The sequence below is a fragment of the Neophocaena asiaeorientalis genome, unplaced genomic scaffold, assembly GCF_003031525.2.
Source record: "Neophocaena asiaeorientalis asiaeorientalis breed wild unplaced genomic scaffold, Neophocaena_asiaeorientalis_V1.1 scaffold29, whole genome shotgun sequence".
Classification (NCBI taxonomy): domain Eukaryota; kingdom Metazoa; phylum Chordata; class Mammalia; order Artiodactyla; family Phocoenidae; genus Neophocaena; species Neophocaena asiaeorientalis.
Genome location: NW_020174423.1, coordinates 7569331 through 7593032, shown reverse-complemented (window position 1 = coordinate 7593032; position 23702 = coordinate 7569331). Strand labels below are relative to the sequence as shown.

At 37.0% G+C, this 23702-nt stretch overlaps 1 protein-coding gene across 3 annotated transcripts in view; it reads left to right on the top strand.

The window, feature by feature from the left end:
• Positions 1-23702, top strand: part of LOC112407305 (integrator complex subunit 8) — a 51649-nt gene that overhangs the window by 8835 nt on the left and 19112 nt on the right. For all 3 annotated transcript variants that reach the window (XM_024756563.1, XM_024756562.1, XM_024756561.1), the window contains exons 6-18: positions 3763-3833; positions 4219-4394; positions 5550-5683; positions 7280-7390; positions 8887-9088; positions 12877-12998; positions 17000-17184; positions 17626-17659; positions 18313-18369; positions 18455-18516; positions 20935-21053; positions 22129-22232; positions 23230-23280. In XM_024756563.1, the coding sequence (XP_024612331.1) occupies positions 3763-3833; positions 4219-4394; positions 5550-5683; positions 7280-7390; positions 8887-9088; positions 12877-12998; positions 17000-17184; positions 17626-17659; positions 18313-18369; positions 18455-18516; positions 20935-21053; positions 22129-22232; positions 23230-23280 (1428 nt within the window). The remainder of the gene's footprint in view (positions 1-3762; positions 3834-4218; positions 4395-5549; positions 5684-7279; positions 7391-8886; positions 9089-12876; positions 12999-16999; positions 17185-17625; positions 17660-18312; positions 18370-18454; positions 18517-20934; positions 21054-22128; positions 22233-23229; positions 23281-23702) is intronic.

Below are 23702 nucleotides of genomic sequence, written 5' to 3'. Positions count from 1 at the left end.
ATGTAGGATCTTCCCGGACCGGGGCACGAACCCGTGTCCCCTGCATCAGCAGGCGGACTCTCAACCACTGCGCCACCAGGGAAGCCCTAGATTTTGTCTTTTGAGGTACCCATTCCAAGTGGTATGCCTCATTTTTCTGTTGAATTGTCTTTTTTTTTTCTTTTGCAGGAATTTTTTATATATTCTGTCCTTTACTAGTTTTAAATACTGCAGGTATCTTTTCTGCGTTTTACTTCTCTTTTAACTTTTTATTATTTTAAAAGTTCTTAATATAATAAAATTTATCAATCTTTTCCATAAAGGAAAAGATTAGTGGATTTCTGTGTCTTGTTCAAGAAAGCTTTTCATATCCTGTAGTCGTGAAAATTGTCCTATATTTTACCTTCAAAAGCTCTATAGAGCTTAGCCTTCGTTTCACATTTAGGTCTTTAATCCACCTATGATTGATTTTTGTGTATTAACATGAAGTAGGGGGTCTGATGTCATTTTTTTCCTCACTTGTTCCAGTACCATTTATTGAAAGTTCCATCTTTTTTCTGCCAATCTCCAGTGCTACCTCTCTTGAATGCCAAGTATCCATACGTGTGTGGGCCTGTCTCTGGGCTGTGTTCTGTACCACTTTTCTGTTTGTTTACCCATACATCAGTATCCCTATCTTGATATCATCTGAAGTACATACCTTGTTTTTCAAAGTTGTGTTGGTTATGCTTGTCTTTTTGTGTTTTCTTGTAGACAGTTGACTCAGATTGTCAAGTTTCACAAACAAGCCTGTTGGATTTTTGTTTGGAACTATATTACCTTTAAAAGTCAATTTGTGAAAAATTAGTATCTTTACAATATTGAGTGTTCTAATCTGTGAACTGGTATAGGTTTTGATTTATTTAGGCGTTCTTTAATGCCCTTTAAAGCTTTTAATTTTTCCATAGAAGTCTTTTTATTTAATTTTTTTTATGAACTTGAAAATAGTTTATGCATTGGTATAGAGGTATAGTTGAACTCCGTATATGATTTCGTTTCCAGCTGCTTTGCTAAACTCTTAAAAATTCTGTTTATCTGTAGGTTCATTTGTTTTTCTAAATAGTCTTTATCTGTAAATAATGCATTTTGTTTTCTTCATTTTCTAGCCTTTTCATTTTTATTTCTGTGTACTTGTTCTTACTGTGCTGACAATGATCTCCAGTATAATGTTTGGTAGAAAGGGCTATGATGGGCTTCCTGGTCTCATTCTTAGTCTCAAAAGCTTGTACTCTTTTACTGTTTAGAGTGATGTTTATTATAGGTTTTTCTTATCGTTACTCCGTATCTGATTAAGGAAGTTTCTGTTTATCCTTAATTCACTGAAGGCTCTTATTTTTAAAAAATCATGAATTATTTTTAGATTTTATTAAGTGCTTTTTCTATGTCTATGATGACAAGCACATAATTTTTCTCTTCTAATTGGTTAATGTAGTGAAGTATATTAATTTTTAAGTGTTGAAGTACCTTGTCTGGATAAACCCAACTAGGTTGTGATCTTTTTTTTAAACTGGGATATAATTGACATGTAACATTGTATTAGTTTTAGGTCATGTGATGATTGTTTTTAATATATATTGCTGGATTTGGCTTGCTAATACTTTAAGATTTTTTTACATTCGTGTGTGAGATTGATGCATCAGTTTTTTTTTCTTTCTTGTCCTGTGTTTGATTTTTTTTAATTTAATTTAATTTATTTATTTTTGGCTGTATTGGGTCCTCACCGCTGTTTGTGGGCTTTCTCCAGTTGCAGAGAGCGGGGGCCACTCCTCGCCGCGGTGCGCGGGCCCCCCACTGCGGTGGCCCCCCCCCCGCTGCAGAGCACAGACTCCTGGCATGCGGGCCTCAGCAGTTGTGGCATGTGGGCCCAGTAATTGTGGCTCACGGGCCCAGCTACTCCGTGGCATATGGGATCCTCCCGGACCAGGGCCAGAACCCCGCGTCCCCCGCATTGGCAGGCGGACTCCCAACCACTGCGCCACCAGGGAAGCCCCTTGTGTTTGATTTTGTTACTAAGGTCGTGTGTGCCTCATAAATAAATTGAGGTGTGGATCATTTCTTTTTGCCTGGAAAAGAAAATGGACTCATTGCTTTTTTTCATACATACCAATGATGTATTTGGGCCTGGAGATTTTTTGGGGGGGAAGATCTTTGGCATTGATTCAATTTCAGTGATTTCATCTGCTGTTCTTTTTTTCTTGATTAGTTTTGAGAAGTTCTTTTCTAAGAATTTGTCCACTTTATCTAAATATTTAAGTTGATTAATATTAATGTTTTTAGTTATCTTTTCAGTGTTTATAGCATCTATAGAGATGTCACCTATTTCATATTTTTCATTTTTAAAAAGTTGAGGTGAGTTTACATAACATCTCTGTTACGTTGCTTATCAGGAGTTACCACATATTCCCGAACACGTGATGACACATATACAATGCATCTCTATATTTGAATAAACAGTCTCATGAAAGTACACTAAAATATTATTTATCATAAGATCTTACATATGGTAGCAAACTTAGTTTATGTATACAGCGGGGCAGAACTATTAGAATGTAAATATATTGTACATACTCCCAGATGCTCAGATGTGTTATATACTGATAGCGTAATCTGTTCATCTGAGCAAAGTACTTTCAAGATACTGTTTCTGAGCGTGGTAATTAAAAATACTATTATTCCTTTTTTTCTTTTAATAGCTTCATTGGGATGTAATTCGCATGCTGTACAATTCACCCATTTAAAATGCACAGTTCAGTGATTCTTAGCATGTTCATAGAGTTGGGCAGCCATCGCCTCAGCCAGTTTGACAACATTTCATTCCTCTCTGCCCAACTGCAACAGAACTTCTTACCCATTAGCAGTCATTTCCCATTTTCCCTCAATCTCTTCAACCCTAGGCAACTATTAATCTACTTTTTGTCTCTGTAGATTTGCCTGTTCTGGACATGTCATATAAATAACTGACTTCTTTCACTTAATGTTGAAAACCTGAAAAATTTGATCCATGTTGGAGTGTGTATCAGTACTTCATTCTTTTTTATAGCTGAATAGTATCCCATTGACTGGATATGCTCTTCACTGTCTGTTTTGAGTGTTCGTTCATCAGTTGATGGGCTTTAGGGTTGTTTACGCTTTTTAGCTCTTATGAATAATGCTGCTATAAACATTATATAATTTAATTTTTGTGGCAACATATTAGAGAATATTTGACAATTTCTTAAGGTTAGGGAGCTTTTACGCGAATAGATTCTTTTTGACTTCTTGTAAATAATATGTGGGGAGGAAACCTAATCTAATAAACTCAGAATAATATTATAAGGATATTATTTTTAGATAACTAGTATTTTCATAGTTTCTGTTACTCTTTATTTTCATTGTTTAGTTTTTAAACCTTGGTTATCTTCTTAACCATTGGTTCTATATACTTTAACTATTATCGATCATTCTTTTCAGCTATCTAAGATGACCCTTTTCTCACTTTTCTGACAGGAACTACTGATTCTTAAAGTTATCACTCCATTTAATTTGGCAACGTACTCTGTAAATTTCGGCAGGACTTCTTCGTATGCTATATAGATTCTTCTTTACTGCATATTCTTTGGTCTCATCTCTTAAATTTCTTAACCAGATCTGTGACTGATAATATTTGAAAGGAAAATTCAGTTGTTTTTAAATCTAAACTTTTCAGACTGTAGTATAATTATTTTAAAGTACCCATATTCAAATAAAAACTACTCAAATTCCTAGGTATGTTCAAGATCAATAAATTTAGAAAAAGCTTCAGATTCTTTGAAAGGAAACATGGCTGCTTTTCTAAAGTAAGTGCCTTTCTTTTCTTTTTCTTAATTTTGAACTTAGTCCTGTGAGAAAGATACCTTTTATTCCTTATCGTTTTGGATTTGCCCTGCCTATCTTATAACCAGGCAATAATTGGTATTTAAGAACAGTTACGGTTTGGATTCGTGTAGCCACATAAAACTTAGGATTCTGTCAGTTACTCCTTTTGTGTATTGTAGCATTGAAAGCACAAACTTTAAAGAAGGGCCAAAAAGAAATTTTAAAAGCTGTTTCAAATGATTGTTGTACAGTTATCGAATGGTGGTTTTTTAAACAGTTTATTAATAAAAATTGGTTAATATGATTGTTTTCCCCAAACTAAAATTATACACTTTTTTTGTTTTATAATATTTCTTACTGATCTAGGAATGTGTGTCTGGGGTTGGAAGACCTGCAGTATGTTTTCATGATTTCTTCACATGAGCTTTTCATTACATTGTTGAAAGATGAAGAACGAAAGCTACTTGTTGATCAGATGAGGAAGAGATCCCCTAGAGTAAATCTGTGCATTAAACCAGTAACTTCATTTTATGATATCCCAGGTTAGCTCTGCTAGCTAAAATGTTGGCACATTCTGCCCCTCAGTATATTTAGGATATCCTCTTAATTTGTTTCAGATTACACGAATGCTGGTAATTAATATACATTTACCTGTCTTTTGTAGTCATATTTCTGTCTAAGCAGTTAAGTCTTGGGACTCTGCTGAGTCTCTGATTCACGGAGATATAGGCCTAGATACATAAAGGATTTTAGCTGTGGGAGTAGACCCACGTAACTCTGCTCCTGTGTTCTTGAAGGTAAAAAACAGGAGGGGAGGGGAGCGGTTGAGAAAGATAAAAGGTACAGGCTTGCATGCATTTCAACCTATATATCATCGTGATACTGTCTTCTAGCTAAACATTCAGCTTTGGCACCATTGCCATTTTTGCCTTATTTATTTGATGATTTTCTTCCATTTTTTTCTCTTATTTTATAAATATAAGTAGAAAATGTAGTACTGCTCATTAATAAGAAATACAAGCTTCAACACTTAATATAGGGGACACAGAATTCAGCTGGCTGAACGAACTTTTAGCTGCTTTGACCCTCATTAGATTTAAACGGCGTTAACAGTCCAGGTGTAAAGGGAAAGAATAATATTAACACAGATAAAATGCTGGAAATGCATTATTGAAGACTATATCTGAAAGCCGAGTTGTAGTGAGGGATTTTAATGATCAATTCTTGGTTTTCTGGGGAAGGCAGTGCCTCCACCTCCTCATTCTCCCCTTCAGAAAACACGTTCTTAATGTTTATTGCTCAAAACATTTTAGATGTGCTTTTAAATAACACAGTATGTTCCAAACTAGGAGACTGTCTATATAAGTTAAATTTTTCCATATATCCCACATAATTCTTTCCATGTACCAGCTACTGATTTTTATGTTTTTATTTTCATTATCTTTATTAAATGCATTCATTTATTAAATGAAGACATAATAAAAATTGTGTTAGGCTTTCTATATGAGAGTGAAGTTAAAACATAATTTGCATTAAGTTGAATAAATAAGTTTTCAAGATGAGAGATGCTTTTAACTTATAATACTTATAAACATGCACAATTTCTCTCAGTAAATTACCGTTCTCATATTTATAGGATTATGTATACCTTTGAATCAAATCATTATTTAAATGGAAACCTCTCCTTCCTTTCTTAGCCTCAGCAAGTGTCAACATTGGCCAGTTGGAGCATCAGCTGATATTATCAGTAGATCCCTGGAGGATTCGACAGATTTTAATTGAATTACATGGTATGACTTCAGAGCGCCAATTCTGGACAGTGTCTAATAAGGTAAGAAGGCCCTCTCTTAAGCGCATATAAGAAGGGACTTCCCTGGTGGTGCAGTGGTTAAGAATCCCCCCGCCAATTCAGGTGACATGGGTTTGATCCCTGGTCCAGGAAGATCCCACATGCCACAGAGCAGCTAAGCCCGTGCGCCACAACTACTGAGCCTGTGCTCTAGAGCCCGCAAGCCACAACTGCTGAGCCGGCGTGCCACAACTACTGAAGCCTGCGTGCCTAGAGCCCGTGCTCTGCAACAAGAGAAGCCACCGCAATGAGAAGCCCACGCACCGCAACGAAGAGTAGCCCCCGCTCACCACAACTAGAGAAAGCCTGCGTGCAGCAAGAAGACCCAATGCAGCCAGGAAAAAAAAAAAGAACAGATAAGAAAATTACCCTTGTTTTCTGATGTAATTTCATAGAAGAGCTGTTCCCTGACCTTTTTGGGAATAAGAACCCCTTTTATTTGTCAACAATTCATCAACAATGTAAAGTACCTGCACATGAGAGTAATTGCACTTTGAACATCCATTGACAGAGAAATATCCAAAAAAGGTTATTAAATCGACACTATTAAATCAGTAACAACAAAAAGTGAGTTTATATTTCATTTGTTGTCATAACACCTACATGCATTTTCAGTATAGCTGTTAATATGTGTGTAAGGTATAATATTTATGCAGTCTGGAGCTAATACTTGTGTGTGCTTACAGAGTATTTTTGGTTTAGTTTTTTCCTATCTTCTTGAAGTCTAAAGCCTGCAGTTTAGAACCACTTCATTAAAATTTCTTTTAGAACATTTTTGGCTTTAGATATTCTTTTTAAAATGCCAAGCTAATGTTTCTGAAGTTGTCTACTTAAGTTTTCCCGTGTGGAAAGTGCAAATGAAAATAGCTTTTTAAACATTTCAGTGGAATGTAGCTTGAGATACAAGGGAAGCAGTCCACAGATACAGGAGAAATTAAAGTACTGTGGTAGTGCTTCTAATTTAACTGCATACTCCTCCTCTGCTGAATATGTAATAAAAAGAAGCAAGAAATTGCTGTATATTTTGTGGGGTTTGAACGTGAAAGTGCAGTGAAATGAAAAATTGGTCTGAACCTTAGTTGGGCTTCTTAGCATTGACATTGTTATTTGTGTTCATTTATATAGAGAGGAAGTATATAGCATAATAGTTAAGAGCGGGAGTTCTGGTACTAACTGCCTGAGTTTGAATGCCAGCTCTCTACTTAACTAGCTTTATAGTCTTCGGCAAGTTATTTGACTTCTGTGTGTCTCTGTTTTCTCATCTGTGAAATGGAGATAATAGTACCTACGTAATACTGTTGTGAGGATCATATGAGTTAATACGTATTAAACTCCTAGAATTTTTTTTCCTTCTTTATCTCTACAGTCTATCCTTCAGAAAGTTCCAATCCATTTAATTATTTATTACTAGCTCATTATAGCGATTATGTTCATTTTGATTAGCATTTCAATACAGCTGTCATTTTCCTTTCTCTTTCAAAAATGACTTTTGAATGATTTTTTAAATGGGATTGACTATTACTGAAAAGATTCTTATCTAGATTTGGCTTCATGTGTGTGTATTTTTATTTCTTCTAGTGGGAAATACCTTCTGTCTATAGTGGTGTTATCCTGGGAATCAAAGACAATTTAACAAGAGATTTGGTTTACATTCTAATGGCCAAAGGTTTACACTGCAGTACTGTTAAGGTGAGCAAAAGCATACATTGACGTCTGGTTAAGAATATGCTTTGTAAATTTAGCATGAAGCCAGGAATCAGAATCAGTTGTGTTTTCCTGATCTTAAAATCATAGTCGTAGGCCTAGGAGGATATTTGAAAAGGCGTTTTGGTTTATTCTTTTTCCTTTTACCCTCATAGCTATACGAAAATGGTCTTGGACATATGGCTACTACTCTCTGTCTTTTAAAAAATTAGAGAACATGAATAGTTCTTTTGTATTTAGGGTTCAGTTAGTAAAGATTGTATTCCAAGCTAAAGAAAACAAAAACAAAAATCCTTAAAATTACTTTTGTAGATTTTACATAAGGATCTATTTGTGAAGTAGTCTGGGATGGAAATACAGATTTGGGAATCATCAAAGATCACCCTGGCAGAATATTCAGAACCTAGGGGATCCAGCACAGGTCCAAAAAGAGTGGCATGAGAAAGAGTCTGGTATGAAGACCAGACTTGTGGGGTCATAATAGCTAAGGGGATAGAGGTTGTCAAGAAAACGGAATGGACAGCACTGGGTTGCAGCCCCTAAGTCCAGTAAGGTAACTGAAAGGTATTGAGTGGATTGTGCCATTAGAAGATCTTTGTTTAGTAAGAGCTATTTCTTTTTCATGATGTGGGGGATAGAAGCCACATTGTATGAGTGAAAGAATCATGTGGAGAGAGTAGGCGAAGGCTACTCTTTGGAAAAATTAGCAAGAGATGTGTAGGAAAGGGCTTGGATCATAGCTGATTTGATTTATTTATTAGTCAATTATATAGGCTAATAGGGTTGTGTGCAAAATTTTAGAATGTGGAACCTTGTTGAAGGGGGTAAGGTCTAATTCTGACTATCTTAGGGGGAGAAGAGTGTTTAGTCATGGAATTTTATACCTGTATGATATATGTATGTAATATTTATATAAAACTTCTAGTTTTTAAATTTTATTTATTTATTTTTTGGCCACGCTGTGTGGCATGTAGGATCTTAGTTCCCAGACCAGGGATTGAACCTGTGCACCCTGCAGTGGAAGCGTGGGGTCTTAACCCCTGGACTGCCAAGGAAGTCCCCTAGTTTTGTTATTTTATAATTTATGTAAAACTTGTTTAGTAATATAGCATGTATATTATATTGATTGTTTATTGGATGTTTTTTAAAAATTACAGGTAATTCCCTGGCGGTTCAGTGGTCAGGACTCTGTGCTTCCACTGCAGGGGGCACGGGTTCAATCCCTGGTTGAGGAACTAAGATCCTATGTGCCGTGTGGTGCAGCCAAAAAAAAAAAAAATTTACAAAAGAATTAAGTATTTATTGGAATAAATCAACAATGCAGAGATGATAAAAACATGATAGTCTAGCCTCACTCCCCAAGATAACCAGTGTTAACCATTTAAATTAATTCTTCTCTTCTTTGTTTTGTACTTTTAAAGACGTATTTTTTGACTCCAGAGGAAAGGTGATCCAGGCTATTCTGCTGTTTCTTTTTATAGGACTTTACCCATGCTAAACAGCTATTTGCTGCTTGTTTGGAGTTGGTGACAGAATTCTCACCAAAACTTCGTCAGGTCATGCTGAATGAGATGCTGCTTTTGGATGTTCATACACATGAAGCTGGAACAGGGCAATCTGGAGAGAGACCGCCTTCTGATCTTATTAGTAGGGTGCGAGGATATCTGGAAATGAGGCTTCCTGGTAAGACTTTTTCACAAAGCCGGATTTCAGAAATTCAGTACTCAAGTAACTGTGGGGAATATTCTAAAAGAATATTTACTGGACTTTTTACCATCTATGAAAAAATTATTTGTCTTTTAAAACAGAATTCAGATGTGGAGTTCACTTGAAAACATTGGGGAAAATGTAGGAAATTATTAATTTCCTAGGATTGCCATAAATAAGTAACAGAAATTTATTTATTTATTTAAAATTTATTTATTTGTTTTTGGCTGCTTTGGGTCTTTTTGCTGCAGAAATTAATTTTTTCATGGTTTTGGAGATGAGATGTCTGAAATCAAGGGGTCTGCAGGCCTACACTCCCTTTGAAGGCTCTAGAGAAGGATCCTTCCTTGCTTCTCCCTAGCCTCTGGTGGCTCCCAGCAGCCTTTGGTGTTCCTGGGCTTGCAGCTGCATCACTCCAGTCTTTACCTGTTTCATGTGGCCTTCTTCTAGAGAAGGATCCTTCCTTGCTTCTCCCTAGCCTCTGGTGGCTCCCAGCAGCCTTTGGTGTTCCTGGGCTTGCAGCTGCATCACTACAGTCTTTACCTGTTTCGTGTGGCCTTCTGTGTGTGTGTGTGTGTGTGTGTGTGTGTGTGTGTCCATGTCTTCTCCTCTTGTAAGGGCACCAGTCATTGGATTTAGGGTCTACCCTAATTCAGTATGACCTCATTTTAACTAACCACATCTGCAAAGACCCTGTTTCCAAGTAAGATCACCTTCTGAGGTCTCAGGTGTACATGAATTTTGAGGGGACAGCATTCAACACACTACAAAAACTATATTGCAATTTTAAGGTATTATGTTAAAAGATTCAAAATGTCCTTGAAGCTGCATGTTGAAGGTTTATTTCCTCATAGCTGCCATAGACAGCCCTCAGCACGATTGCCTGTGGGTCAGGAAGTCACTGTGGTCACTTTAGGAACAGATTTTGACTGTCCAGTTCTAAATGTAAAGATCTTATTATGAAAAGAAGCTTATCATAAGAAGTTTTTTTTATCATAAGAATTATCTGTTACATATAATCTTGCTTAGTTAAAGCAGTTTCTTACTTTTACATGATTTAATAATATTTAGAGCATTTCAATCATACTGTACACATTTAATACTATAAATAGTAAAATTAAAGTATAAAGCAAGGTCCTAATAATGTGCCCAAACAAATGGCTGCTGGCCCTCTGGGGTCTTTTGAATTAATTTAATTGTTATAACATTGTGATTTCTTGAAAAAATTACAACTTTTTAGCACTCTATAGATAGAATACTTTTGAGTTTTAATGCATCATTGCTCTTCAGTATCACAATAAAAATTGATCTAATTAATATATACTAACTGTCAACAGAGTGTTTTTTAAAGCTCTTTTTTTTTCCTTTTTCTTTTCGGGCCATGCTGCGCGGCTTGTGGGATCTTAGTTCCCCTACCAGGGATTGAACCCGGGCCCTCGGCAGCAAAAGCACAGAGTCCTAACCATTGGACTTCCAGGGAATTCCCCAGAGTGTTTTCTTTTTAAAGGTTGAAGATTGGTTCTCTAAAATGAAAAGCAAAAAGAATTTTAAAAACCCTAACATTTATTGAGTGCTAACTACATGTCAGACATTCTTCTCAGAGCTTAGGTGCATAACTGATTTAGTCCTTGCAGCAGCTTCATGAAGTAGCTTCTTATTTAATTATCCCCATTTTGTAAATCAAGAAACTAAGTTTAAAGAATTTGGCCAAAGTCATGAAGTAAGAGACGGAACTGTGTTTTGAACTCATCAGGCCAACTTAAGCCTGTGCTTTTACTCTTTGAAATGGTTGGAAATGCCTTCAAGTAATTATAGTCTCTTTGTACTACCTTTTTGGCATTTGAGTAGTTTGGAGTTCACTTTTTCCTCCCTCCCTCCCTCCCTCCCTCCCTCCCTCCATTCTTCCTTCTCTCCCCTAACTTACTGAATGTTCATCTATTTGTCCCATAGTTTGTGTTATAAGCAGTGTTTGAAATGAGAAGGAAAGGATGTACTCTTAGGAAGAACAAGAAAGAAAGCGTTTGAACCCCACTCTCTAGATGCTGATTCTTCTTTAAGAACCATTGTGGACTCACTAATGAGAGATGCCCAGTGAATAAAGGACGCCTTGGAGCCAAATGCTGTCTGGGCTTCCTCTGGCAAAGTGTATGGTGCACAATGCACAGTGACATGTTGTACACTGGGATATTTAATTTACTTCTATCTTCACTCCTTCTTTAAGAAGATGATGCAAATAATGTATTTTTACTTAATTTTGGTGTGTTCCTGTGCCTCTTTTTTGTTGTCTCCAGTCGCTTTTTGGGATAAAGTGAGATATAAATAGCCACAGGCAAAGACTTTTTAGAATGGCTGAAAAATATAGGTACTCAAGAAGTTTAATAGCTCTCCCCATTTTAAGTTTTAACGTTGTTATTTAGTATTCATTGGGTTTCTTTTCCTCTTTCTTGAAATACATTAAAACCTGAGTATTATATACTTTGAGCTACAAAAATTCACAATGTATTTAATATTAAGGTATATTTAATAATTATTTATTTCAAAGGAAATAATGGTCAAACAATTCTGAGTGATTTTTTTTCCCTCATATCTTTTTATTTAAAATTGTTACAGGTATAGTACATATTTTTTTTTTTTTTTTTTTGCGGTACGCGGGCCTCTCACTGTTGTGGCCTCTCCCATTGCGGAGCACAGGCTCCGGACTCGCAGGCTCAGCGGCCATGGCTCACGGGCCCAGCCGCTCCGCGGCACGCGGGATCCTCCCGGACCGGGGCACGAACCCGTGTCCCCCGCATCGGCAGGCGGACTCTCAACCACTGCGCCACCAGGGAAGCCCTAGTACATATTTTTTGAATGAGTGAATGATTTGTCTCTTATGAATATTTATCATGTTTTAATCAGGAAAAATTATTTAAAAAATGAAAAACATATTAACATGGATGTATTACAGCTTTAAACATGGTTTACCTATTTCTGTGCTCTAAATAGCTAGAAGTTTATACCATACCATTATATATTTGTTTTGTTTGTGTGGTTCTTCTCTGCTCATTTATTTATTTATTTATTTTTGGCTGCGTCGGGTCTTAGTTGCAGCCCGTAGGGTTCTCTCTAGTTGTGGCGTGTGAGCTCCAGAGCGCGTGGGCACTGTAGTTGCAGCACGCGGGCTCTCTAGTTGTGGCCTGTGTGCTCAGTAGTAGTTGTGGCATGTGGGCTTAGTTGCCCCCATGGCATGTGGGACCTTAGTTCCCTGACCAGGGATCGAACCTGCGTCCCCTGCATTGGAAGGCGGATTCTTAACCACTGGACCACCAGGGAAGTCCCTCTCTGCTCATTTAAACTATAAATTTGTAGAGGCTGGGTACCAGCTCCTAGACTTCCACAGTAGAGTGTTAGGCATCTTAAGGTGTTCTTAGTAGAGAATTTTGTTGATTAATAGTGGGGACTGTGGCAACCTATTATTGGGAAACCTTAAACTTTACAGAGAAAAGTATAAAATATTAGTGTTTTTCTATTTTTTCATCTGTAACTTGTTTTTGATTTGTTCAGCTGGAATCTGAGCAACTATTTGCTTTGTTATTGATTGATTGATTGATTGCCACACCGCGCTGCACGGCTTGCAGGATCTCAGTTCCCTTACCAGGGATCAAACCTGCAGCCTCTGCAGTGATAGCACAGCATGGTAACCACTGGACTGCCAGGGAAGTCCCATGCTTTGTTCTTTTAATGTTATGATGGTAACTCCAACTACTTTCTTCTTTGCTTTTTAGATATTCCTCTTCGTCAAGTTATTGCCGAGGAGTGTGTTGCTTTTATGTTAAACTGGAGGGAAAATGAATACCTTACCCTGCAAGTTCCTGCATTTCTGCTTCAGAGTAATCCATATGTAAAGGTAATTCATGTTTAATCTAAATAAAAGGATTATTAGGGTGGGATTATTGGACCAGTTTCTTTAGATCTGTACTACTTAGGGAGCTTGTCCAGTTTCTAAGATTCAGTCTAAGTTTGGACAAATGCTTGTTGGTTTGTAGGTAAAAGTATAGTTTTTGATAATTCAGGCACTTTAGTTTGCCCTCTCTAATATTTTTTTCTTCTACCCTATAGTTACGAGAATGCAAGCAAAAATTATTTCGTTAATAGACAACATTTTGGTATAATCCTAAAGTAGTGAGACGTTAGTCAGCTTTTCTTGCTTTGATTGATGTAGTCAAACCCCGGGTTCAGCTCTGGAATACCTGGGTCTAGCTGGGTTGAACTGGGGGGGGCGCTAGGGATGAGCTGCACCCATTTTCCATTTGAGCACCTTACCCTTCTTCAAAGCCTATTAAACTCTCTAAGTTGATTCCTGATTCTTATTAGGGTACATGTTTGTTATTAGTGATTATTTCCATATGAAACTGTTCATCCAGTGAATTGATGGTATGTTGTTTGTTTATACTCCTTTCTTAATTACACCTACCCTGCACGACTGGAAATGCTTCTGGGTGGAGAAAACATCAAAAATAAAGAGAGACAGGAAGTCTTCCCTAAGATTCTTTCTTTCATGTGTTAATATTACGTTTACCCTGAATAAGCAGTGAACATTTCTCCCTTTCTGGTCTTGTAGTTAAAAAAAAACAAACAAAACATTTCATGATTTACCACTTTTTTAATATATGTTTCGTCCTTCAGATTTCCTTACTCTTTTCTTAATGCTTGTGTTACCTTTTGTTCTTACCTGCCGTCATCTCATCTTCAGTACACAGCCCCTTAAATGGACGGTTATCTGGAAACCTTGCAACACTGGACCAGTTTTTACGTTTGCCTTTGGTTATTTGTTTCCTCCTTATTTCATGTATGGCCTTTAAAAAACTGAGCTCATTTCACTTCAACCCTTTGAAGACTTACTGATTTCTTTTGGTTTTTTCCTCCTTTTTGTTTTCTTTATGGTCGTTCATAAAAATTTATTGTCATACTTAAGTCATCCTTCTCTTTGGAATTTCAGATATTGGATTATATCTGTTTTTTTAGTGAACTTTCTGAGATGGGAGTTCCTGATATCTAGGGTATTTGTCTGATTATGCCCAGCAGTCTCTTGTCTGTAGTAAACTCTCCGATGAGACGACCGTTTTGTTTTCGCGATTATCATTTCCACTTAGAACGGTAGCTCGTTGCTTAGTATTGTGACAGCGCAGGGGCTTTTCTCTTTGCTTCTCTTAGCTGTGAATTCTGTGGAGCTGTGTGCACCAGGAAGGCTGGCCGCATGTTTGAGGGCCTGCAGTGTGGAAGGGCACGGGGTATTGTGTTGTAGGTTGCCTAACCTTGGGCTAGGTTAGCTCACTGCTTCCTGCACTTCCCCTTGATCTGGCCACAGAGGAGGAAGGGTATGAGGTGACCTTGCTGCAGGGGCCACTGAGGCATCTCATCGTCTCATCTGGATTAGGGCTTTGTGTGTCTCCTTCCCTAGTTGGCCCCTTGTTCCCTTGTTAACGTAGAGGAGAAAGTAATCAGATTAAGAAGTCTAGAGTAAGGGATCAGGTATTAAAAATTAGACAATTTAGAGCAGCTTTCAAACTTTGAATTTGATGTGGAATATATATACAGATGCAAAAGGAAGAGTCAGGAAGGATATTAATAGTCATTATCCCTGGGTAGTGAAATATTAAGTGATTTTTTATTTTTTATTTTTTTGCGGTACGCGGGCCTCTCACTGTTGTGGCCTCTCCCGTTGCGGAGCACAGGCTCCGGATGCGCAGGCTCAGTGGCCATGGCTTACGGGCCCAGCCGCTCCGCGGCATGTGGGATCTTCCCGGACCGGGGCACGAACCCGTGTCCCCTGCATCGACAGGTGGACTCTCAACCACTGCGCCACCAGGGAAGCCCTTAAGTGATTTTTAATCAATTTTATTTTCCATTCTCTTAGGAATGGAAAAAGGAAAGGGAATAGTCTTACGCATGTGACTAAATATGACCTTTTGAAATAAGAAAAACAGTCCAGCCTCTCCCTTGGGTCAGTATGGGAGGTAGTGTAGTATATTGGAAAATGTATAGCATTTATGGGCGCTTGGATTATAAGAGACTAGCTAGTGGGAGGAGGAGAGGTTGGCGCTAACAGTCATGATGGTATAAGACAAAGACCGTGGCTTTTGCCGTGGCCTGCAAGGCCTTTTAAGGTGTGGGAGCTTCTCCTTCTCCCTCCCTGTCATGCCAGCTCTGTCTGTGGTGCCAGAGTGCTCACGGCCCTTGTACACACAGTGCTTTCTCAGGCTTCCGCACTTCTGTGTGTTCATTTGGCCGAGATGCTCTTCCCACTTCTGCTGGTTTGTGTAGTTTCTTGGAAGCTTTCCATAATTCTTTTCTCCGCAAACTTGCTGTTCTTGTTACTTCTGTACTGTTGTACTGTGGACATATTTCTTTTGTTGCACTTATACTGTATAGTAAATTATTTGTTCACCTGTCTGTCTTCCCTGTAAAACAGTGAGCTTCTTGAGGACAGTTAATTTTGATATTTTCAGTGCTTTGCTTGATACCCAGCACATAGGAGATGCTCAAGAATGTGGAATTCAATTGACTTGGGGCCTAATACCTCTGAAAATTCTTACTTTTAAGTGAATTTACTTGCTTAATGTAGTAACCTTCAGCCAAGCATGTGACCTCTGACAACAGAAAATGAAATTGAGAACTGCAGTAAATAACTTGTGTATATCGTGATTCTAGTTGTTAGAGAAGAGTACGTGCAGTAGGCACGCAGGATGAAATGTTCTCCTAGATCAGGGACCCTTGATTTCCATTCACATAGCATAGCTAGGGTTTTTAACACCATTTTCACTAGCTTTAGGAAGCACCAGAATTCTTGTAAATTAAGTGTTCAGGTAGTTATTGAACTGTACTTTCAACTTTTCTGTGTTTGAAATTTGGGGGAAAAGCACTATTTTCACCTTTGTCATAATCCTGCCTCTCTCTTTAAGCAGTGGGACCCCATTATGAACCTTTTCTAGGTCCAGTCAGGGAACTGGGGATTCTTGATGGACGTGAATTATCCCTGGCTACTTTACCCTCTAAAGAGAAATGATGTATAAGAATTACTAAAAACAAAGGATAGAGGGGCTCTCTCTTGCTTAAATTATAGAGGAAAAGACGTGCTGGATTTGGCATATAAGCCTATTTCTTTCTCTACATTTTGGGCCTGTCTTTTCTGTGCCTTTTGCTTTCAGCCCTTCCATTCTTTATTTCTGGGTCCTTCCTACACCTTTGGTCCTGAAGGCTGCCTTTATTCAGATCAGTCCCTTTCAGTAATCTGTCCTTCCCTAATTCTACCTCCTCACATCAGCAGTAGGTCCATCCCCAGTTGCTGTCATTTTTCTTAGAGAAAAGTTGCTCTAGATCTTGTTCCTTTATTCTGCCAACTTCAATGTCCATATTTTTTCCTCATTTTTTCCATTAAAATTAAAAAAAAATTGTGTGTGTGAGTGAAATTTAACCCCTATTTTAGTCTCATCTCTGGGCTTTTACAGTTAACATTGTAGTGTATATGTTCCATTATGGGCTTTTTTTTTTTAAGGTGGGATCATACTATGTGTATTTAGCAGTTTTGTTTTTTCCCACTGAATAGATCACATACCTCTTTGCATTGTCTCATTTTCTTCTCATTAGACTATAATTGTTTAGAAACAAGGAGGTTTATAATGTGGTGGGACCAGAGGATTCCCTTCCCAGATCGGATTCAGATCTGTCAGTAGACAGTGAGCTCTCAATTCTTCAGCGGTTGGATAGAAGGCACAGCATAAGATACCTGTGCTTCGTATGTGTGGGCAGTTATTTATCTTTCTTCAAATGTTCGTCAATAATAGAAATAGCATGCATGACATTACAGATTATCTTTTGTGTATTTTCTGTCTGTTTTTCATGTTATAGCTTGGACAGCTTTTAGCAGCTACATGCAAAGAACTTCCAGGCCCTAAAGAAAGTAGACGGACTGCTAAAGACCTTTGGGAAGTTATTGTTCAGATCTGTAGTGTGTCCAGTCAACACAAACGAGGAAATGATGGCAGAATTAGTTTAATAAAGCAGAGGGAGTCTACATTAGGTATAATGTATCGGTATGTTCTATCAGTTTGTTTTTTTAGTTATTTATTTATACTATTTGTACTGTTGTAAGAACACCTACCATTATCCTTGTGTATCATAAAGATGGGCAATGTAAGAATTCTGTGGTGCTGATCTCCGATGGACTTGTCTGATATGGCCACCTTAGGACATACCTTGCTTATATGTTACTTTAAGAGACTACTTATTAATCATTTAATATAATCAAACCTGAGTTCAAAGTCAACAGTTTTGGTTGGATGGTGCTAAAGATGTCACATGTGATTAAAGCAGGAAAGACATTTTATTAGGTTAGTACGACAGTAGAATATTATACTCTTTTATACATGCAGGACTGGAAAGTTAGGAATAAACCTTCACGTATAATTTACTTTCTTGTTTTTATTTTTAATTTCTAATATTAAATGCATATACACAATTTGTGTTTTTTGTAGGAGTGAACTGCTTTCTTTTATCAAAAAATTACGGGTAAGCTTTATAAAAATTGATCTAATTACTATTGCTGATTTCTGTAGAATATGACAAAAAATATTGAGTGTTTAAATGCTGATTATTTAAGTAACCTGTTAGTGTGCTTTTTATCTTCAGTGATCCTTTTTTTGAGGACGGGATAGTCTGAATGGAGAAGTTTGTTTTGCATTTACCTTACCATGTTTTAGCGAATGGAACAGGTGTTTTTTAAACTGTAAAGAATTCTTCATAATAGGGCTAGATAGGTGAAGCCTAACTTCAATTTTTCTTGATAGGATTAACGTCATATTTATTTATTGGACATAGATTCCACTCTTTAAATTCCATCCTCTATTATTTTAAGGAATAAGAAGTCAATTTTTTCTAGAGGTAGCTGGAAGTACTAGTTGGAAAGAGGTCTGTTTACTCAATTTCAAAAGACGTGAGGACAGACACCTAAATTTGGTCATTTCTGTGTAAATTGTGTGTTGCCATTTCTTTCATGAGATTAAAAATAAAGTTGATCTTTAGTGTGCTGTAAACTAAAGCAGGTGGTAATTTTCAAACCCGTAAGAATCTTTTGAAGGAAAATACTTGGTATCCTTGAGGTTGATGGGAAAGATACTAAAATATATATAATATTTAAGGATTCTGTGTTTTCTTTCTCATAGGAACCGTTGGTTTTGACTATTATTTTATCACTCTTTGTGAAACTTCACAATGTTCGGGTAAGTATTTTATAATTTCATCTAAAAAATCTTTGGAAGAAATTTCCTTTTAAATCATGCTTTTTTTTTTTTTTTTTTAAATAAGGAGGACATTGTGAATGATATTACAGCTGAACACATTTCTATCTGGCCATCCTCCATCCCCAAGTAAGAAGTATTACAGCTTACATTTTATTAAACTGTTTATATATTTAGAAACCATCCTGACTGATACAGATAACCTTGAATAATTTGATCAAAAGGCTGCAATTTGTTAGGACTCTATAGCCAACTTCATGTTTCTCCATTAACAGTAATAATCTTCCTAAAAATTATGGATAAGGCATAACTAAGTTAAGAGCGAAGGTATACTAGCCTTAAGTAGAACCTAGACAGTCTCTCAGTAGTCCTGATTCCTTGTCAGTGGTAGAATTAGAAAATTGAGGTTAATTAAAGAATGACTTTCTATCAGGTTTTTCTAACAGTGATTGTCAGAGGTTCCCAACCCTTTTTAGTTGCCTTAAGAAGTTCTTTAAGTAATTTAAGAAATCTTCTCTCTTAACTTTCATCACCTGAGAATCACAGTAAGAGGATGGGGGAATTTTGGGGGGAGAAGAAGAAAAGGTTCCTTTTCTGGAAGAAGAAACCATTTATATTTTTCTCTTCCCACACGTAGCAACTTCTCATTCAGGAGAGTCCATTTGTTTCCTCACAAAAGTTACTTTTCCTTTTCTCCCTTCCCCGCCAGTCATCTTCTTTGTGCCTGAAGGGCAGATCTAGGCCTTATTTTATTGCTTTTAGTGGCATTTTTGAAGAAGAGAAGATTGTAGTAGGTAGGTAAGCAGGCAGTAGAATGAGAGCAATTTGCTTCCGTCCCAGTCTTAGAGATTGGAAGCCGTTCTCTCTCTGACAGGGATTCGGAGAGTCTAAAGTGGGTGAGTGACCCTTCCCTCCGCTTATGAGCCTTAGTTCCCACAGAAGCACTATGCTTCCTGAAGCAAATAACTGCAGATTTTTACATAAAATTTGATATATTAGATAGCAATCCAAGAATCAGGTAGAGGTCATTTTGCCTTTTTAATTGATGGTTGTAATACCTCTTTGGTGTTACTTCTTTGGCCTAAGTTTAGACTGTAAACTAATGATTGATTTTTTTCAGTGTGTGTTTATAAATGGGGCAAAAGAATGGTTTATCATAGAGGTTCTGAACCAGACTCAGAGAGACTGAGTCCCAGCCTCTCCACTTCTCAGGTATATGACCTTGGGTTAGTTGCTTTCTGTGCCAGTTTCCTCATCTGTAAAACGGGTATAAGAATAGTACCTACCTTGTGAGGATTAAATAATAAACTTTCTAAGCTAGGTGTTTAGAATAAGGGCTGCCACGTAGTAGGCTTAACTATTATTTTCATGATAAAATTACTTTAATGTAAATTAACCCAGAGAAAATAAAATGTGACTAAATGTTTTACCAGAAAAGATATTTCTCTTGAGCAGAGGAGGAGTCTTTATTGACTCCAAGAATAGTGTGAGGATGGCATGGATTAAGTGTTACTATTTTAAAATTGATTGATATGTAGGTAGAATTCTTAGACTTAACATTTTGTAATTTCTAGGAAACATAAACCAGTGTAACTCATTTAAATAATTGTAAATAAATTAGTTGTAAATCAACAGTTGGGTATTTACTAATGGCACCACAATACTTTCCCACTATACTGGGAACAGTGGTGAGTTATGATAAAATCTAACCCTTCAGGGCAACAGGAGTACTTTGTCCAACCTTGTTAGATGATAGAGCCAGGACTTGAACCTCGGTGTGTTTCTGAAGCCGAAGCTTGTTCTCCCCCGCTGGGTCTCGCTGTAGGGGCTGTCAGCGTGTTTCTTGGGTGCTCGCTTGGCTTTATCCTCACAGTTCCACCTCCTAATTCTGCATCTCAGGACTTCCAGGCTTAACTAGGCTCAGAGCAGCTGGCCCCCTTCCGTACTCTTTTTTGGATTCTTCATTGCTTGCAAATGAGCTGCAGTGATACCCTTGCCATGGCTCGCCCCAACCCGGTGAAACATCTAATCCAGAGGAGTTAGTTAACCCTTACAAGAAGCCACAAGGTGAATTTAAGGCCATGTAGCAGTATTGTTAGTGTTTGAGCCCTTGTTTTCTGTAGCTTCCTCTAGATAACAGAACTTAAAAATCATTTGGAAAATTTTTATGAGTCTGTCTCTTTATAATTTTGTTGCCTGTAAATTGTGCATAAAAAGTGGAGACAGGATTTTATCCTATGACCTTTTTTGTGCTTTATATTGTCGAATATTTAAAGATACTTTTTAGAGTGGCCTTCTTTGGCATTTTGGGAAAATAAAGGAAACAAAAATCAGATTGTTTTCAGCCCCTTATAAAAAGTTAGCTGATCGCACTTCCTCAGGATTTAGTTGTTTTGATAGTTTTAAAATATTTACTCCTAGTAATATTTAGCATTGTATTTATGATCACCTAAATTTTGACTAAGCCTTTTTTTTTTTAATAAATGTGTGTATGGAATTTGAAGTTGACTCTTAAAATAGAGATTATGTTTATTGTCTTTCATATAGCCTCCAGTCCGTGGACTTTGAAGCCGTGGCTATCACAGTGAAAGAGCTAGTTCGGTATTCCCTCAGTATAAACCCAAACAACCATTCCTGGTTAATTATTCAGGCAGACATTTATTTTGGTAAGTGAGATGTATGGTTGCTTTGTGTTTTGTTTTCGTAGCAGTTTTAGAAGTGAAAATAAATACATTACACTTGTTATTACAATACTTTATTAAACTGAAGTCTTGTTTTTGACATTGTCTAACTCTTCTTCCTAGATAAAATTGAAAGTAACTATTATTGTTATATGTATGCATTTTTCTGAGCCTTTGATTCAGATGCTTTTAGTTTTATGTTGACTACTTTTTCTCTGTGTTGTTTTTTTTTTAAATAGTAAATGGTCATCTAAAAAGTTGGTAAAACATTCTTAAGGAAAGAGGTTAAAGTTTAGTTTACAAAATTGCTCTTTAAATGTTCTAAAATATGTCCAGGCACTCTTGATAATTATTTGTGTTCTTGAAAATAGATTCCTAATTTTTCCCCCCGGTGTATGTGATAGATTTTCCAACTTGATAGGGAATTTCTAATATTTCTATTACTATACAGATCAAATTATAGTTCTGACTGGTGTCATTTCTGGGTCACTTTTTTAGGAGTTGATTTTTTTAAAGAGAAAGTTCAAAATTAAGAGTAGAGAGAATAGTATAATGAATCCCCATGTATCTCCTGTGTCTGCCACCCAGCTTTTTATTTTTTAAGTGACTTATTGCAAGCAGCCTTAAGTCATTTTTAGTTTTTTCATTTTTTAAATTGAAGTGTAGTTGATGTGCAGTATTACATAAGTTACAGGTTTACAACATAGTGGTTCACAATTTTTAAAGGTTATATTCCATTGATAGTCACTACAAAATACTGGCTGTACCTCCAAATACTAAATTCTGTACCAGTAAGTTTGACAAGGAATCTGAGCTGAATATTTGGCTAATCAGTTTGAGAAGGAAAGACTCTATTATACAACTACTTTAAAGTGGTTGAAAAAATAAAGCCAATTTTTCTCATTGTTGGCCTGGCTAGGTGTTATACCTAGGTCTGTGGTTTGAATCTGCTTTTGTCAAACATGAAGTAATAATACCTGACTCTTCACAAAAGAGGCCCTATTTTTCCAGCTGTGTATTTAATGACAGGTAATTCTTTATCTCTGTTTTCTACTTCAAGCAACAAATCAGTATTCGGCAGCTCTTCACTATTACCTCCAGGCAGGAGCTGTGTGTTCTGATTTCTTTAATAAGGCTGTGCCCCCAGATGTTTATACAGACCAGGTAGGTTGTTTTTGCAGGCTTGCTTGCTTCTTGTCTGGCTTTAAATGTTCTTCTTCCTGGGCCTCTTTTTGCATGAGCTTATTCATTTCCATGTATATGGTGGTAACTCCCAAATTGATTGCTCTAGACCAGATTGCTCTCCATATTTCCAGTGCCCACAGCTATTGCTGCTTTGATTTCCCAAAAACACCTCAAACTCAACCTGTCCAAAACTGATTCAGCATCTTTTTTTTAGTATTATTTATTTATTTATTTTGGCTGCTCCGGGTCTTAGTTACGGCTTGCAGGCTCCTCGCTGCAGCATACAGGCTCTTAGTTGAGGCATGCGAACTCCTTCTTAGTTGGCAGCATGCGTGTGGGATCTAGTTCCCTGACCGGGGATCGAACCTGGGCCCCCTGCATTGGGAACGCGGAGTCTTAACCCACTGGACCACCAGGGAAGTCCCCTGATTCAGCGTCTTACTCTACCAGTCTCTCCTCCTGATGACCTTCCCACACCAAAACAAAAACAAAAACAGAAGACCCCACCAAAATAGCAGTCATCTTTGTTTAGCTCTTTGAGTTGACCAGGCATATATCCTGAGTGTCATACTCTTTTCTTTACTAACCCTCCCACCAACATCCATTCAGCCTTCAAGGCATATTGATTCTGCCTCCTAAATCTCAAATTTTGTTAATTTTCTCTCAATATGCATCACCCTTTCCTCTGGTTTAGGCCACCAATATCATAATTTAATAAATGGCATTTTTTAATATTTACAATAATGGCTTTTGAAATAAGATTTAAAATTTAGATTTTTTTAACTTAAAAGTTCTATTTTTTGGAGCAGTTTTAGGTTCATAGCAAAATTGAGTGAAAAATACAGAGTTTTCACGTACCTCCTGTCCCCATACATGTACAACCTACCTCACGATTGACATCCCACATCAGAGTGGTACGTTTGTTACAATTGACATTAACTAGTCTTTGAAAATAACCAGAATTTTGTTTTTGTAGGTAATAAAACGAATGATAAAGTGCTGTTCTTTGCTGAATTGCCACACACAGGTTAGTTTATAATATTATGATGCTGGTCTGTTTTCATGAATATTAGAGTTTATAATAAATATAAGGCATTGGACTGGGAAGTAGCTTTTATTTTCCGTATCATAATTGCTTAACTTTATGGTATTTAAGAATTTGCATGTTCTTTAAATTTTTTAAAAATAGTTTACAGAATTTTAACTAAAATGAAAGTATGAGTTAGAAGGCATTGGTCTTTGAACTTTATAAATGGAAAAAGCATTCTCAAGTATGTTTTCTTATATTTAAAAGTAGATATGTACATTAATCATTAGGGAAATGTAAGCACCACAATGAGATGTCACTTCACACTCACAAGGAGGCTGTAACTGAAAGATAGTAACAAGTATTGGTGAAGATGTGGAGAAATTAGAACCCTCATATATTGCTGGCAGGAATATAAAATG